This window comes from Meles meles, chromosome 2 (assembly GCF_922984935.1).
Source record: "Meles meles chromosome 2, mMelMel3.1 paternal haplotype, whole genome shotgun sequence".
NCBI lineage: Eukaryota > Metazoa > Chordata > Mammalia > Carnivora > Mustelidae > Meles > Meles meles.
The window spans coordinates 208874052-208888021 of record NC_060067.1 but is presented as its reverse complement, the minus strand read 5'-3'; the positions used below and the strand labels follow the sequence as shown (position 1 = coordinate 208888021).

At 61.7% G+C, this 13970-nt stretch overlaps 1 protein-coding gene across 7 annotated transcripts in view; it reads left to right on the top strand.

The window, feature by feature from the left end:
* Window positions 1-13970, top strand: part of ARHGEF10 (Rho guanine nucleotide exchange factor 10) — a 93773-nt gene that overhangs the window by 67527 nt on the left and 12276 nt on the right. For all 7 annotated transcript variants that reach the window (XM_045991642.1, XM_045991635.1, XM_045991607.1 and 4 more), the window contains 8 exons: window positions 4587-4702; window positions 5011-5138; window positions 5281-5381; window positions 7182-7303; window positions 8091-8177; window positions 9663-9868; window positions 10290-10447; window positions 13764-13906. In XM_045991642.1, the coding sequence (XP_045847598.1) occupies window positions 4587-4702; window positions 5011-5138; window positions 5281-5381; window positions 7182-7303; window positions 8091-8177; window positions 9663-9868; window positions 10290-10447; window positions 13764-13906 (1061 nt within the window). The remainder of the gene's footprint in view (window positions 1-4586; window positions 4703-5010; window positions 5139-5280; window positions 5382-7181; window positions 7304-8090; window positions 8178-9662; window positions 9869-10289; window positions 10448-13763; window positions 13907-13970) is intronic.

Genomic DNA, 13970 nt, shown 5'->3' with positions numbered 1-13970 from the left:
GGGCATCCTTGATTCTAGCGGGAGCATCCTGGAAGGAGAGGCTGGGCAGGGGGAGGGGCAGGGGGGAGGAGGGTCCTGGAGGGAGAGGCTGGGGCAGGAGGAGGGCTGGGCTATGGTCAGAAAGTGAACTGTAGACAAGTCACAGATGCTGTGCTCAGGGGATGTGGTAGTGGGTTAGGTTTTAGCCAGAACGGGGTGCACGGAGGCGCCGGTGGGCAGCGGACCAGAAGCCCCAGCTCTGCCCCGCTACCCCGGAGACAGTGCCCCGCTTGCTTTGGGCACGTTAGAAAGACTCACCAGGCCTTGGAAGTCTGTCACGCGGGAGCCCTGGGTCTGGGCTGTGGGGCCAGGTTCTCGCTCTCCGGAGCAAAGGGCCCACATGCGGGGCCTGGAGGGGGAAGGGTTAAGTCCCCCCCACCAGCATCTTGGTGCTCACTGTGGCCTGTGGACAGGGACAGCAACTCCTAAGAGAGCCAGAGGTGTGCGCAAGGACGGAGAGGGATGCGGCTGCCTCGAGTGAGACCACAGTGACTTGGAAAGCACAGCACTGTTTGGGGCCGATGCTGCGAGGGAGGGACTGGAGAGGACGAGGAATGTCTCCCTGGTCACTTTGCTGACAGCGGTCCGTGGCCTTCACGTGAAGCTGTGGCGTGCTTGTGGGGTTCCGGGATGACTCTGACTTCCCCGCATGGTGTGACCCTCTGGCTCCCTGTGCCCCGGCCCCCATCGCGGAGATGGCCTGGCTGCTCCCCAACATCTGCTCTCCTAGAAATGTGCAAAGACCTCAGGGAGACTCCCACGGTCTGTGTCTGCATCCTGGGCCGGTTCACTGCCCAGAGTCGTGGCCAGAGACGGCACCTGGGAGTGACACAGGGCCCGGGAGTGACATGGCGTCCAGGAATGACGGGGTCCGGGAGTGACACAGCCTCATGAGTGACACGGGGTCTGGGAGTGACGGGGTCTGGGAGTGACCCGGCATCCGGAAGTGGCATGCGTCGAGCCGCGGGCCAGTCCCCCGCACCTGAAAGGAGCTGGGCCGCAGCCGCTGTAGAGCGCGACTCCAGATTGGTGCTATTTCCTTCCGCGGTGGAGTGAGCTCTCCAGAAGTTCCGAGTCACTAGCTGGGATTTGGTCGGACCTGCGCTAAGACACAGACGGCTTTTCCGAGGCAAAGAGGTTCCCGAAGGCCATGCTGGACGGCACTGAGGCGTCTGGTGATGGAGACGCGTCCACGAGCCCGCTGTCTGCATGTCGGCTGCAGAGTCACTCCTGCTCTCCCTCATCCGTGCAGACAGCCACGGCCTTGGCATACACGAGTATTCGGTGACCCAGCCAGACACGCATGTGGGTGCGCTTAGGCTCCCCCTCAGGTGTGGTTTTGAAACCGGAGTCAGTCCTAACAGCCGAGTATGAGAACCGTGGTCAGCCTCCGTCCGCCCGAGCCCTGCTGTCCTTCCTGCCCCGTCTCCCACCTCACCGCGCCTGCTTGGACTCCCTGGCCTGGAGGGCAGCACCGGTGACTACAGGTGACCGTGGGGTGACCGCGGGTCTCCTCTCTGGGAGGTGTGGGGTGGGGAGGCTGCTGCAAGTTGTTGGCGTCTGGGCGGTGCGTCTGTGTCAGCCACAGAGGACTTCCAGATCGGCGTGTCCCTCTGTCACATGGCACCACCAGCGTGCACGCACAGTTCGTGGAGAGATCCTGTGGCTTCAGCCTGTCCACGTGCTGACCGTTTGCCCACTCCTCCCCAAAGCTGGGGTCAGCTGGTGAGGACTAACACGGCTGCCTCCCTGGACGGGCAGCTTCTGTGGGTGAAGGCTGTCCACCTGCCACGGCCGACTGGCTCCTGGGGCACGTGGGGCTCCTCCCCAAGGCTCCAAGGTGGCGGCCACCGGTGGGGAGGTTTGGGGAGCTCCGGAAGCTCTCCTGATTTAAAACACCGCTCTCCTCACCCTTGGGTGAAGCACAGGGAGCATGCTACTTCCTGACACAGGAAAAACCCGGACTCTGGAGGAGAGGCACGCGGGGTCTGCTTGTTGGAAGACAGCAGTCATGGCTCACACACGGGAAGGAAGCCGGTGCCTAGCGCTTTGGAAGGGGCAGCTGAGGAAACAAGCAGGCCCGCGTTACGTCATGTACGTCGTGGGGAACGACAGGCAGCTCGGTAACATGCAAGCTGCAGGTGCCTTGCACGCCGACCCCCTCTAGCCCTAGGGTGGCCCCGAGGTGGCCAGGAAGGCACATCTGTGCCCAGGTGCCCACAAGGTTCTCCTTGGGTTCTCCCTGAGGAACCCAAGAGTCCCAGTGGCGAGATCCGACAAGGAAAATACAGCCTGGCCCCTGAGACGCGTCCGAGCTAGCGTTCTGTGGTCTCTGTCTCCTGAGACACGTACTTTCACACCTGTTTTGCACGAGTTCCGTGGGAGGAACATCTGTCTGCAGGGCAGACTCCGAGGTCAGAGTCTCGCCTCCCTGCTCGTGTCACACTGCAGAGCTGGGCCGCATCTCTGTGCTGGCTCTCCTTGTGCTCCCGTGATGGTGCGGCGGGCTCAGGACCGAACCTGCGAGGCCCTGAGTCAGGTTCGATGCTGGGCTCCCCAGCTCAAGGCAACTCCAACCTCTGTGTGCACAGAAATCGCCTGTTCACGCCCGTGAAAAGCAGAAGTGGGATATCGTGTGCACTCGGACGCGACGTTCTTGAGAAGACAAAATGGAGATGTTGGAGGAGAGACCAGTGGTTGCTGGACAGGGCAGGCAGGCCAAGGTCCTTGGGGAGAAGGCACTGTTCTGTGGGCCACACCCACCCCTGTTAAAATTCAAGGGCCATGGGCTCGTGGTGAGAGGGTTGGCGGCTTTCCTATGTGACAGTTTTAACAACTCAACCAAAGGCTAGATGTGGGCAGGTTGACGCAGCCCACGGAGCGGGAGTAACCTCGCCGCCGGTGAGCTCGCGGGGTCTGCGGTTTATAAGGACAGCACACGTGTGTGGCCACCGCCGACGCTTCAGGTTACGCGGACGTGCTGGTAAGGAAGAGCGGTGTGATGAGCAGATGGTCACGGCCAGCTTGCTCCCTTTCTTCTGAAACGTCACCAGAGCACTTGATAGGCGATCGGTCATAGGATTTGTCGAGATTAGTCCTGAAAAAATCAGGCCCCGGGGGAGGCATAAAGATCCGGGTAAAAACGGCTCAGACGGCGTTTCTGCAGTGAGGACTGTTCGCTTCCCTGGCGAGGAGCGAGTGGTCGGACGTCCGCGTGTGGGAAGCTCGCGTTGGAAGCACGGCTCCGTTTTGCAGGCAGACGCGCGTCCGCACACAGTCTGCACGGGAGGACGGACGAAGCTGTGCACTCGGCTGGGCTGTGTGCACGAGCAGCGTGCAGGGCACCTTGTGCACCCCCATCGAGAGTTCTGATACACAACGGGGCGCCCGAAACCAGCAGGGGGTCTTGGTTTCCTCCGGGCCGGCCCCGAGAACCATCCCAGCCATCACGGGCTTCAGCTTTAAGTGTTATTTTCTCTCAACGGTGGTTTGTCCCTTAGACGAGCGTCCGCTCATAGCATGTGTACTTGCTTCTTGCCTGGGAACCGCTGGGACCCACCCAGCCTGGCCTGGTGCTGAGTTCTGAGGGCGGCGTCCGCTTCCGTCACGCTAGCCTTGCGGAAACAGACCCAGGAGACGCTCCTTGTCCAACGTGGATGGATGCGCTTGGCTCCCTGGGCCTGCGGGTCGCTGGCGGGGGCCCAAGGCCGTCTGTTTCCGTGGACACTGAAGAGGAAGCGGCTGTGACCGTGTGTCCTGTAAAGGGTGGGCTCCGCGTGGGACTTGGCGTTGGGTCCTGCCTGCGTGTCACTGGGGCCCGTGTCCTCGCCAGGAGAAAGGGGGACGGGGCGTAGTCCTGGGGGGTGAGGAACTATTTCCCCCCAACACAGAGGTGGCCCCAAGGCGGGGACGGGGCTCTTCCCCTGCCTGTCGCTGTTCTCCTCTGGGTCCTGTAGTCCCTTGGAGAAAGGGCGCTGGGGAGCCCATGTTGGTGTTGGAGGACCCAGTAATCGGAAATTTGGCTTAGGTTAAATGCCATTTCAGCAGTGTTAAAAATACAAGTGACAAGACGTCAGCCAAACCCGAAGCGTGAGCAGCTCTGTGACATAGCGCACCAGCCATGGTCCGGACGTTCAGGTCCTGGAAGACAGGTGCCCCAGGAGCTGGCCGGGCCTGGAGCGGAGGCCGGTGCGTGGGCGCTGTGGGTCGGGTCCAGGAGCAGAGGACGAGCTCGGGGGGAGTTGGCGATGCGGGGACGTGGCTTGCGGGCTGGCGAATGGCGTCCTGTCCACGTGACTTGGCGGGTTTGACGACGATGCCGTGGTTCTGTGAGATTCTAACGTCATGGGACGCGGCGTGAAGGGCGCACACAGGGACTCTCAGAAGCGTTTCTGAGTCTGAAGTCCTTCCAAAATGAGAAGTTAGAAAAGGAAAAACCGCAGAATGCTTGGCGAGAGCCCCTTGTGAGGCATTCTCGGTCCCGGGGCGTCTTACCCTCCGGCCGCGAGCGTGGCTTCACGTGGCGCCGTGCGCTGCTTCGTCCGCAGGCCAGGTGTGCGTGGGGCCAGGACAGCTCTATCAAGACTTGCAGAATCTACTGCACGACCTGAACGTGGTCGGGCAGATCTCGCAGCTCGTCGGGAGCCTCCGAGGGAACTACCAGGTAACCGGCGGGCCCCGCGGCGTGGAATTCCGTGTCCACATCTGGGTCGCCATCACGGCGAGGCCGGGCCTCCGGCCTCCCCACGGAGCGAGAATCAGGCTGATCTTGAGAACCAGTGCGGCGGCAGGGGGTAGGGGTGAAGCCGTCCTCGGGTCACCGCGCTTGCAAGCGGACTCGAGCCGCCGTCCCGTCTTGGAGACTCCTGAGCCCGGGGTGGGGGGGGTCGTGTTAGGAGGGCGCTGTGGGAGGTCGGTCTCCCTGGAGGCCTGCCTTGGTGAGACCTTCACTGCGCGCCTGTCCCTTTGCAGAACCTGAACCAGTCCGTGGCGCACGACTGGACGTCGGGGCTGCAGAGGCTCATCCTGAAGAAGGAGGAGGAGATCCGAGCCGCTGACTGCTGCCGTATCCAGCTGCAGCTCCCAGGGAAGCAGGACAAGTCAGTGGTCACTCGGCGGGGTGGCCGTCCCGGGCGGGGCTCGGACAGTGGCTCCAGGGCATCGTCGTCGGGTGCGGAGTGGGCAGGGCTGGTCGCAGGACCCGCGTTCTGTGCACCGAGTGCTTTTCCGCTCCCCCGGCAGGTCGGGCCGGCCCACGTTCTTCACGGCAGTGTTCAACACCTTCACGCCCGCCATCAAAGAATCTTGGCTCAACAGCCTGCAGATGGCCAAGCTCGCCCTGGGTAAGACGGGGCGACGGCAGCTCGGGGGCGCGTGCAGGCAGGGGCCATGGGTGCATCCTGATGCCACGTCGCTCCGGATGGCGGAGTCTGTGCCCAAGAGGGCAGCAGCATGAGAAAGACCCCGGCAGTAGAGTCCCGCTCACCCAGCGGAACGTTTCTGTTTCTGTTTTTTAGTATTTATTTATTTATTTGAGAGAGACGATGTGAGCGAGCAGAGGGAGGGGGAGACCAGAGCAGGGCGCCCGATGCGAGGCTCGATCCCAGGACCCCGAATTTACAACCTGAGCTGAAATCCACAGTTGGGTGTTGAACCGACGGAGCCCTCCAGACAGCCTGGAAGGATGTTCTCAAACGGGAAAAATGAACCCCAGCACGAGTGATTGTTTTTAAAAGATTTGATTGATTGATTGATTGAGGGAGCCAGGGAGGGACAGAGGGAGAGAGGAAGGGAGGAGCCCAATGCAGGGCTCGATCCCGGGACCTGAGCCGAAATCAGGAGGAGCACTTCACCCACTGAGCCGACCAGGTCCCCCTGCCCCCAGCAGGAGTTGTTTTTACGATATATGCATTATAATTAAGGGATTATAGGAAAAACAGGCCCTGACTTTCATTGTAACCATGGGCTGACATCCACCAACACTGACCCCACGTGTGGATCAGCCCCGCGGGTCTGCGGCCACTGAGTGGGAGGCCTAGCCCCACAGGTGGGACGTCCTGCTTCCCTGCCCCACTGCACAGGGTGGCCCTGAGCGCTCCCCGGAGACCCTGCCTGCACGGACAGGACGTCCCGTGGTTCCTGCTGCCACGAGGGGCCTTGGTGATTCTGTGTCCGCTCCTCTGTCCGCAGCCCTGCGGTCTGTTGAGCCGTGAGTCAGACAGACAGGCCTGTGCGTATGTCGTTTACACACGGTGTGACCCCGAGCACACCGTGACACCCAGGCCCCGTGTGCCGTTGTCGCTAAGTGAAAGTAAAATACGGAGACACGGCCCAGCCGCTGCTCGCCCCAGGCCCCAGGGGGCTGCGCTTCCTGCCAGACGGGAGCCTTCCCACCGCCGCCTGCGCCCCCCTCTCTCCCGGGACGATTTCACTGTTTGTCACGTCAGGCTCTTACCAGAGGCTGCGAGCCTGAAACGCCCACTCTCTGGTGAGAGCAAGCTGAGTCCGAGAATCCGCTCCCTCCGTCCCTTCAGAGCCGGGATGGACAACTTGCTCTGTAGCAAAGTTTCTCTTTGCTTCCTCGTGCTCTTTTCTTTTTAATTTTTATTGTCACAGAGAGAGCACAAGCAGGGGGAGCAGTAGGGAGAGGGGGAAGCAGGGTCCCCACTGAGCAGGGAGCCCAACCCGGGGCTCAATCCCAGGACCCCGGGATCATGACCTGAGCCCACCGCAGACGCGTCACCGACAGAACCGCACAGGCGCGCCTCCCTCACGTGTTTTACCCCACGGTTTTCTGCCTGTCGCGGCCGCTCTCACTGAGCCTGTGGTATTTGGATCTGAGCATCTCAGTTGCTTTGAAGGCAGACAAAGACCAGCAGCTCTAGCTGCTTTTTGGGGACGTTCTCAGCCCTTCGCGTCCGCGCAGTCGGGGGGAGCAAACAGGAGACAGGACACGCTTTCAGAATAAAGCGGTGATTTTCCAGACCTGCCTTTGGGAAGACAGCGCGCTGTGCTCCGGCAGCTGTGTTGAGCTCTGCGGGCTGGCGTAGGCTGTGATGTCCACGTCTGGCGTCCGTAGGGCCGTGTCGACCCACGGGTGGCTCAGGTCCGCCCTTCCCGGGTTCTCCTTCACACGCCCGCAGAGGAGGAGAACCACATGGGCTGGTTCTGCGTGGAAGATGACGGGAATCAGATCAAGAAGGAAAGACACCCTCTCCTCGTGGGACACATGCCGGTGACGGTGGCCAAGCAGCAGGAGTTCAAGGTGATGGACGGGGGGCCTGGAGGAGGGGTCCACTGTGTATGGAGACGGTGCCCCCTTGTCCGGGCAGAGTCCCACGTGGTCTCCCCAAGTCAGCCACGGTCAGCATTTCTCTGGGGGTATTTGTTTCGGAATTAAGATTGCTGGAATATGGAGATGAAAGCCGGCTTTCCTGCCCAGCGGCCGTCGGGAGTTCTGGGGGTCCTCGCTGCACCTGGTGCATTCCAGGCATTGTTAGTTACGTGAGCGCGTGTCAAATCTGTCCACTCTGCTGCCAGTGGCCGCCATGTCCAGTGCCCACAGTGGGTCACAGTGAGAGCCTCATGTTTGCCCGCAGTACGGCAGGCTTGGGCTGACGCGGGGTTCATCCGTGTTCCCGGCTGTCTGTCCTAGCACCGTGGCGGGTGCGTTCAGAGGAACATGCTATGTCTTTCTGTGTGCGACGAGCAAAGACATTCCATTCCTACTTCTCCCTCCTGGACTCTGGCCGACACTCCGCCCTGGAGCTCCCGGGAGGGCAGAGGGCAGAAGGGGCAGTGCGCCCCGTGACGGACGTCTGCGGCACCTGCCGGGGTCTGAAAATACGAGAGTGGAGACTGACGTTTGCCTCTGAGAAGCTGATTTCTGAGGCTTACACCCACATCTGTTCTTTTTTCTGTTTTAACCTTTAAAAAGTAGTAATGTGCCGCTTCTGTGACTGTCAGAAGTCTGTCATCCACTCAAGACACTGTCTTCTGGATGCCTCCCGGTCCCTTTTTGACGTGTGGGTGTTTGATGTCATCCCCGTTAGATCGAGTGTGCGGCGTACAACCCGGAGCCCTGCGTGAACAGCGAGGCTCAGCTGGATTCTCTGGCCGCCGCGCACGGCTTCCTGTGGGTAAGACGCTGCATGCCGGGCGCGGCTTCCTGAGGGTCCGTGGTCATGGCTGGTGTGGGCTTGAGAGGTTCCCAGACCCTGCGGGTGGTCGCTGTGTGCCCCGGGCTGTGTTTATAAACACGGAAGTCCCAAACCACCCACGAGGGGACTGAACGCTTTTGGAAAATGTCCAATTCTCAGGAATTAAAATGTTCTTTTTCATCTAAAGCTTTGTGGGCTTAGCCTCAGCCTGGAGACAACCAGTTTAGCGAATATGAGAGTAATTTCTTCAATTTGGGTGGTTGAATTGCATGCGACCTTCTCCCGCCTTCTAAGACAGTATCGGCTTTTTACACTGGAAACTTTGCAATTAAAATTAATTTGTTCCAAATGAAATACTGCATTTGAATTATGCTCCCATCCCAGTGGGCACTTCTGTTCTTGCCAAAGGGAGATGGTCCTTGCGTGCTAGATGTGCTCCCTGATGGGTGCCCTGCTGTCCTCCACCACGGTGCCCTGCCCTCAGGTGACCTCTCCACCTTCCCACAGCCCCAGCCTCTGCGGTCGGGGCTCCTCCCTGAGCATCGAGAAGGAACGGCCTGAGTAACTGGGTCATTCCACGCGTCCAGCTGCGAAGGAGGGACGGGCTTATTTCCTTGAGGTTTTCGAATTTCAGCAGAGACATCCTCCCATCACTGGGGCTGTAGTTGGTGCCTGATTCCCTCTCCTGCTCCTATCCCGCCTGCATCCCCGCCAGCCGGAGCAGGGCTTGGTGGGTGGGCACCCTTCCCCTGGCAGGACGCGTCTCTGTAGCCTGGAAACACTGTAGTGCAAGTGAGGGGGTGGGACGCCCAGAGGAAAGGGGACCCGGGAGCCCCTGCCCCCAGGCCGGCTTTCCCCACAGGACCCTGAGCGCTCTGTCCTGGCGATGCTTCCCTTAACCAGATCTGACTCTTTCCCGCTGAGAAAACAGTTAGACCTCACGTTGGGCACGAAGCCTGTGGGGTGCCTAGGGACCTGGCAGTTAGAGTCACGGGGGAGCCCACGGCCAGCCAGTGTCCCAGGGCCACGGCACACCGCCTTACGCTCACGCCGGTGGCCACATGGGAGGCGCTGTGACACACGCTATTTTTAAGTCCTGTTTGCTGGGGTGAGTGCTGGGTGACGTCGGGCCGACTCTCACGCTTGGAAGCCTTTGTGCTGTGCCGAGCAGGCCGCCACGGCTGCATGGCGCTGGGACGTGGCTTTCTGGGGTAGAAAGAGGAATTAAAAACAAACCCAAACTGTGTTCTCGTTACAAAAATTAAAAGGGAAAGTAACCCCATTCGCTGAAAAGGAGAAGCGGCCTCTCGTCGCAGCCTGTGTCAGCCGCTCTGGAGTCCGGGAGGCGCGTCCGCTCCCGTGGCAACCCGGAATGTCCCCGCGGCACTGGGTGTCCTGGGGGGCAGGGGTCGGCGTGCTGTGGACACCCAGGCGTTTCCTCTCTCCTCCCAACCCCCGGCCCAGATCGGAAGCTGCACCAGCCAAATGGGCCAGGTCGCCATCGTCTCGTTTCAAAACTGCAACCCCAAAGTCATCGAGTGCTTCAACGTGGAGTCTCGAATCCTGTGCATGGTGTTCGTCCCCACGGAGGAGCGGCAGGTGGAACCTGAGGCCGCGGCCCGGGGGGTGTTGGGCGTGCCCACCGTCTGCCTGGGGACTGAGGAGGGGAGGTGAGCCCGCTGCCAGCACCCTGAGGAGGAGCTCGGGGTGCGGGGATGGACGGTCGCCCGCCCCGTCTGGGTCGCCGCCCGTGGGAGTGACCACCGGGGACCTTCTAGTTCCGCCGGGCGGTGTCCCCAGCCTGTCTCTTCCTGTTTTCCAAGCGGCTGACCACTCACTTCTGGGGTAGGACAGGGCCGTGGTCTGGGCTGTACGCGGGCGGAGCACTGCCCCCATTCACGGGCTGCCGCAGGGGTTTTCCTGCTGTGAAGTCGCCGCAGAACTGGTTTCTTCCACGGTGTCTCCTTCACAGCCGTGGGACGAGATCGGGGGCAGCAGCGTTCCCATGCAGGCCGGGGCGGGGGCGGGGCCGGGCGCCGCGGGAGCTGCCGGTCGTGAGCACACACTCACCGGCTCCTGGCTCCCACGTAGCATCTCTGTGTACAAGAGCAGCCAAGGCTCCAAGAAGGTGCGTCTGCAGCACTTCTTCACGCCGGACAAGTCCACGGTCATGAGCCTCGCCTGCACGCCCCAGAGCCTGTACGCCGGCCTGGTCAACGGCGCCGTGGCCGTCTACGCCAAGGCAGAAGGTAAGCATGTCTGCACCATGTGCGCGTCTATGCGTCCACTCTCGTGGCGTTTCTGGGGGTTTGCTCGGCACGGAGCTTCACGTCCCGGGTCATGTCCCCGTGTCTGTCACTGTGCATCCCGAGGTGCGTGTGGCTTCCTCAACCCCGAGCGGACGGCGTGAAGCGCCTGCACCCCAGCTGCCCAGGCGGGAAGTGGTTTCAGACGTGGGTCGCCTGGCTGACCTGTCCCCGTTCCACAAAGGACTGATGTCCACACGTGTTCTTCTCCCAATGGGTGGGACCCCGGCCTCCTCGTGGCCCCTGCCATCACTCAGGCCACGGGGCTTTGTCTTCTCGGGGGGAGGTGACGCAGGCCACCCGTGGGAGTGGCCGGAGCCGGTCTGCGCCAGCCCCACAGCCAGGAACCCCGAGACGCGTGCACTGGCCGTTGCACCCCCCCACCCCCTCAGGCTCCCTCTTGTCTCAGGCGCTGCCCAGCATTCCGGGGGGTTCGGGGACTCCAGAGGGGCACAGCGGGTCTGTAGCCTCCTGGGGCCCCCAGGCCGCAGCTCCCGGGATGGAGGCCGGCGACGTCCAGCCGCTCCGCGTCCTGCCCATGCCCACTCCTGCCGCCTGGGAGCTGCAGTTCCCCAAGCGCCTGCCGTTCACCGCACCGCGGCAGCCAGCCTCCCTGCACCCTTGTTCTGGGGATGACGTGGCCGTGCGGGATTCCCCACCCGCTCCCCGGGCCAGCCCATGCCCCTCTGAGCGTCTCCCCCAGCCTCTGCAGTCAGATATGGCGTCTGGTTGGCCCGGGTGCCACGGCGTTGACTTTGGCTCCAGAAGCTGGAGCCCCGGCTGGGGGCAGCGGTCGATCCCCAGGAGTCGCTCTCTGCTGCCAAGAACACCTCCTCAGGGCAGGACAGCGTCCTCCTGGCCGATAGACCGCGAGCTCCTCTTCCAGGGGCGCCAATCCCGTGGCAGGGTCCCTGCAGACGCCGTGGCCCTCAAGACTGGCACCTCCCTTTCCCCGGTCCCGCGGCAGCCCCGGCAGCCCCCCGAGGATCAGGTGTGTGGAAGCCGAGGGCCAAACCCCTTAGGGAATGCGGGTTCCCCGGCTCCCCTTGGGCCCCGCATTCCTGATGTCTGCCTGCCCGTGGCCCTCCCTGGGACCTCCGGGTGCTGGGCTGCTGTCCCTCACCGTCTCAGGGACAACCTGAGTATTGACTCGGTTCCAGTGACCCTGGGCTCATCACCAGTGGCTGCCGACGGGAGCGAGTCCTGCTTCTCCCACCTCGGGGCATTCACGATGCCTAGGGAGCCCCGGGAGGCAGTGGGTCGGAGCCTCTGCAGGGAGGCCTGTTGTCCGGGGGAACAGGATACCAGGGCTGCTGCTACCCCTTGGGAGGGGGAGCTGGGAAGGTGGGAAGGAGCGGGGGTGGCCGTGGCCCTCCCGTGGGCAGCGGACAGCAGGCGTGCCCCGTGGAGTGAGCAGCGGCTGGGACGCGTGGCTTCTGTGCGGGCTCAGCTGCGTTTAGAGAGAAGCGTGTGTTGATTCAGGTACAGTGAATCGTCACCGTGGGGCGCTGTTTCCCCTCCCCGTTGGCTCTGGCTTGGCCGGCCACGCACACGGGTTCCCTGCTCTCCATGTCCTCCCCAGCGCTCGTGACTTGTCTTTCTGCGGACGGCCGCTCCCACGGGTCCCGTTTCTCTGCTGCTGGGGGCTGTGGAGCTCACATTCACGGGCGCCGGGCCGTCTGAGTGTCGTCTTGGAAGGGAGGGTGCCTCATGGCTGCTGTGTTCTCCGCGGCGGGAGGCTTGCCTGGCTGGAGGCCCTCACGCTCCCACCACTGCTCAGCCAAGCTCTGTTGCAAGTCTTCAACTCTTTAAGGAGCTTGAAATCTGGAAATCTGTAGGGAATTGCCTGATTTTTAAGTGTCGGCTCAGTATGTCCTCGGCATGTCCTGGGGCCGCTGGTTGGGCAGTCCGGCGGAGCGCTCCGGTGGGGAGCGAAGACTCCAGAAAGAGGCTGTCCCCAGGCAGGTGGTCCGTCGGCGAGAGCTGCCCCCTGCTGCCCAGGGCCCAAGGGTGTGCCCTCCCTACCACCCCCAGGGGACCTGGCCCGAGAGCATCTTTTGGCTTTAACTGCAGCGTAGAAGCGTTTCCACTGCAGCTGAATCATAACAGAACGTACGGCTCGAAATGCAGAATGTGCCTCGGGGCATCCTGGCGTCTGCGCACTCAGCTCGGGACGGTCACTCACAAACAGCGTTCGCGTTAGAAGGTTCGGTGGTTCCTGCAGAAGCCAGGAACAGCCCTTGGTGTGCAGCCGAGACCTTGCTGCCTTCCGTGTTCAGACGGCTTATTCCGGGAGGATGAGAGGCCGGACTCAGAGCCGTAGTTGTGTTTTTAGGCACGATGGCTTAAGTGAGGGTTACTTCAAGCACTGAAGAATCCGTTTCTCTGTTTCCCAGGGTAGTCACGCCGTCACTTTGAAAACATTCGTCAGCTCTGGCTTTCGATATTTTCTGTTGCCGTCCCCGTCGACTCACACTTCATGTCCAGTGGGACAGAACCCCTCAGTAGGTCTTTGAAAATATTTTCAAACCAAAATATTTCATCCCTGCCTGTGCGTCAGGAATGCAGGGAGTTCCTGAGCCTCCTCAGTTCTGGCTTTTTATTTTTTGAAATTCAGTGAAGATGTGGTCGGTCCTGATACACCGTGTGGGGCAAGGGGAATTTCAGAGGGGAGAGCCGGTGACGGGGACACGTAAACACTGTCCCACACTGTCTCGGGAGCAGAGCCTTCCTGACGATGGAGTCGTTCTGTGCGTGTCGCCGTAGATGACAGGACTCGCTGGACGCGGGTGGCCGGGCGCTGTGCCGAGCCTCTGGTCGCCTTGTCACCCCTCACGCTCTCACGCAGCCCTGGGGGTGTGTGGCTGAGTTGTCCCCCTGTTGCAGAGAAGGAAGCCGAGATGGGGTTGGATGGTTCGTACCGGGCGGCCCGGCCGGGGTCTGAACGTTGCTCCGTGCATCGTCACTTAGGTTGCCTCATGGCAAGGATGCCCGCTCTGCGAGCCTGGGACACCCAGACCCAGGCGACAGCCTCAGAATTACCAACAGTATTTTGCTTGTTGTTTCAAACCGTCTGTGGGGCGCCGGGCTGGTTTGGTTGGTAGAGCCTTGACCTGAGACCCAGGCTCATGAGTTCTAGCCCCAGGATGGGTTTTCCTTAAAAACACCGAAGGACAAGCAAGGTACAGTCTGTGATCCTTGCCCCCAGGTCCTGCGCACGGATAGCGGAGTCTGAGTGAAGGTAACTTTCTCTTTTAAGATGGATCCTGGAATTCCGACCCTCAGGAAGTGATAAAATTAGGCGTCCTGCCAGTTAGGAGCCTCGTCATGGCAGAGGACACGCTCTGGGCGGCTTCCGGAGGCCTGGTGTTCACGATCAGCACCGAGACGCACACGGTAGAGGTGAGTCGTTTTCGGTGAGTCCGCGGCCCGGGAGGGATGTGCTTCCGTTGAGCTGCGACGCTGG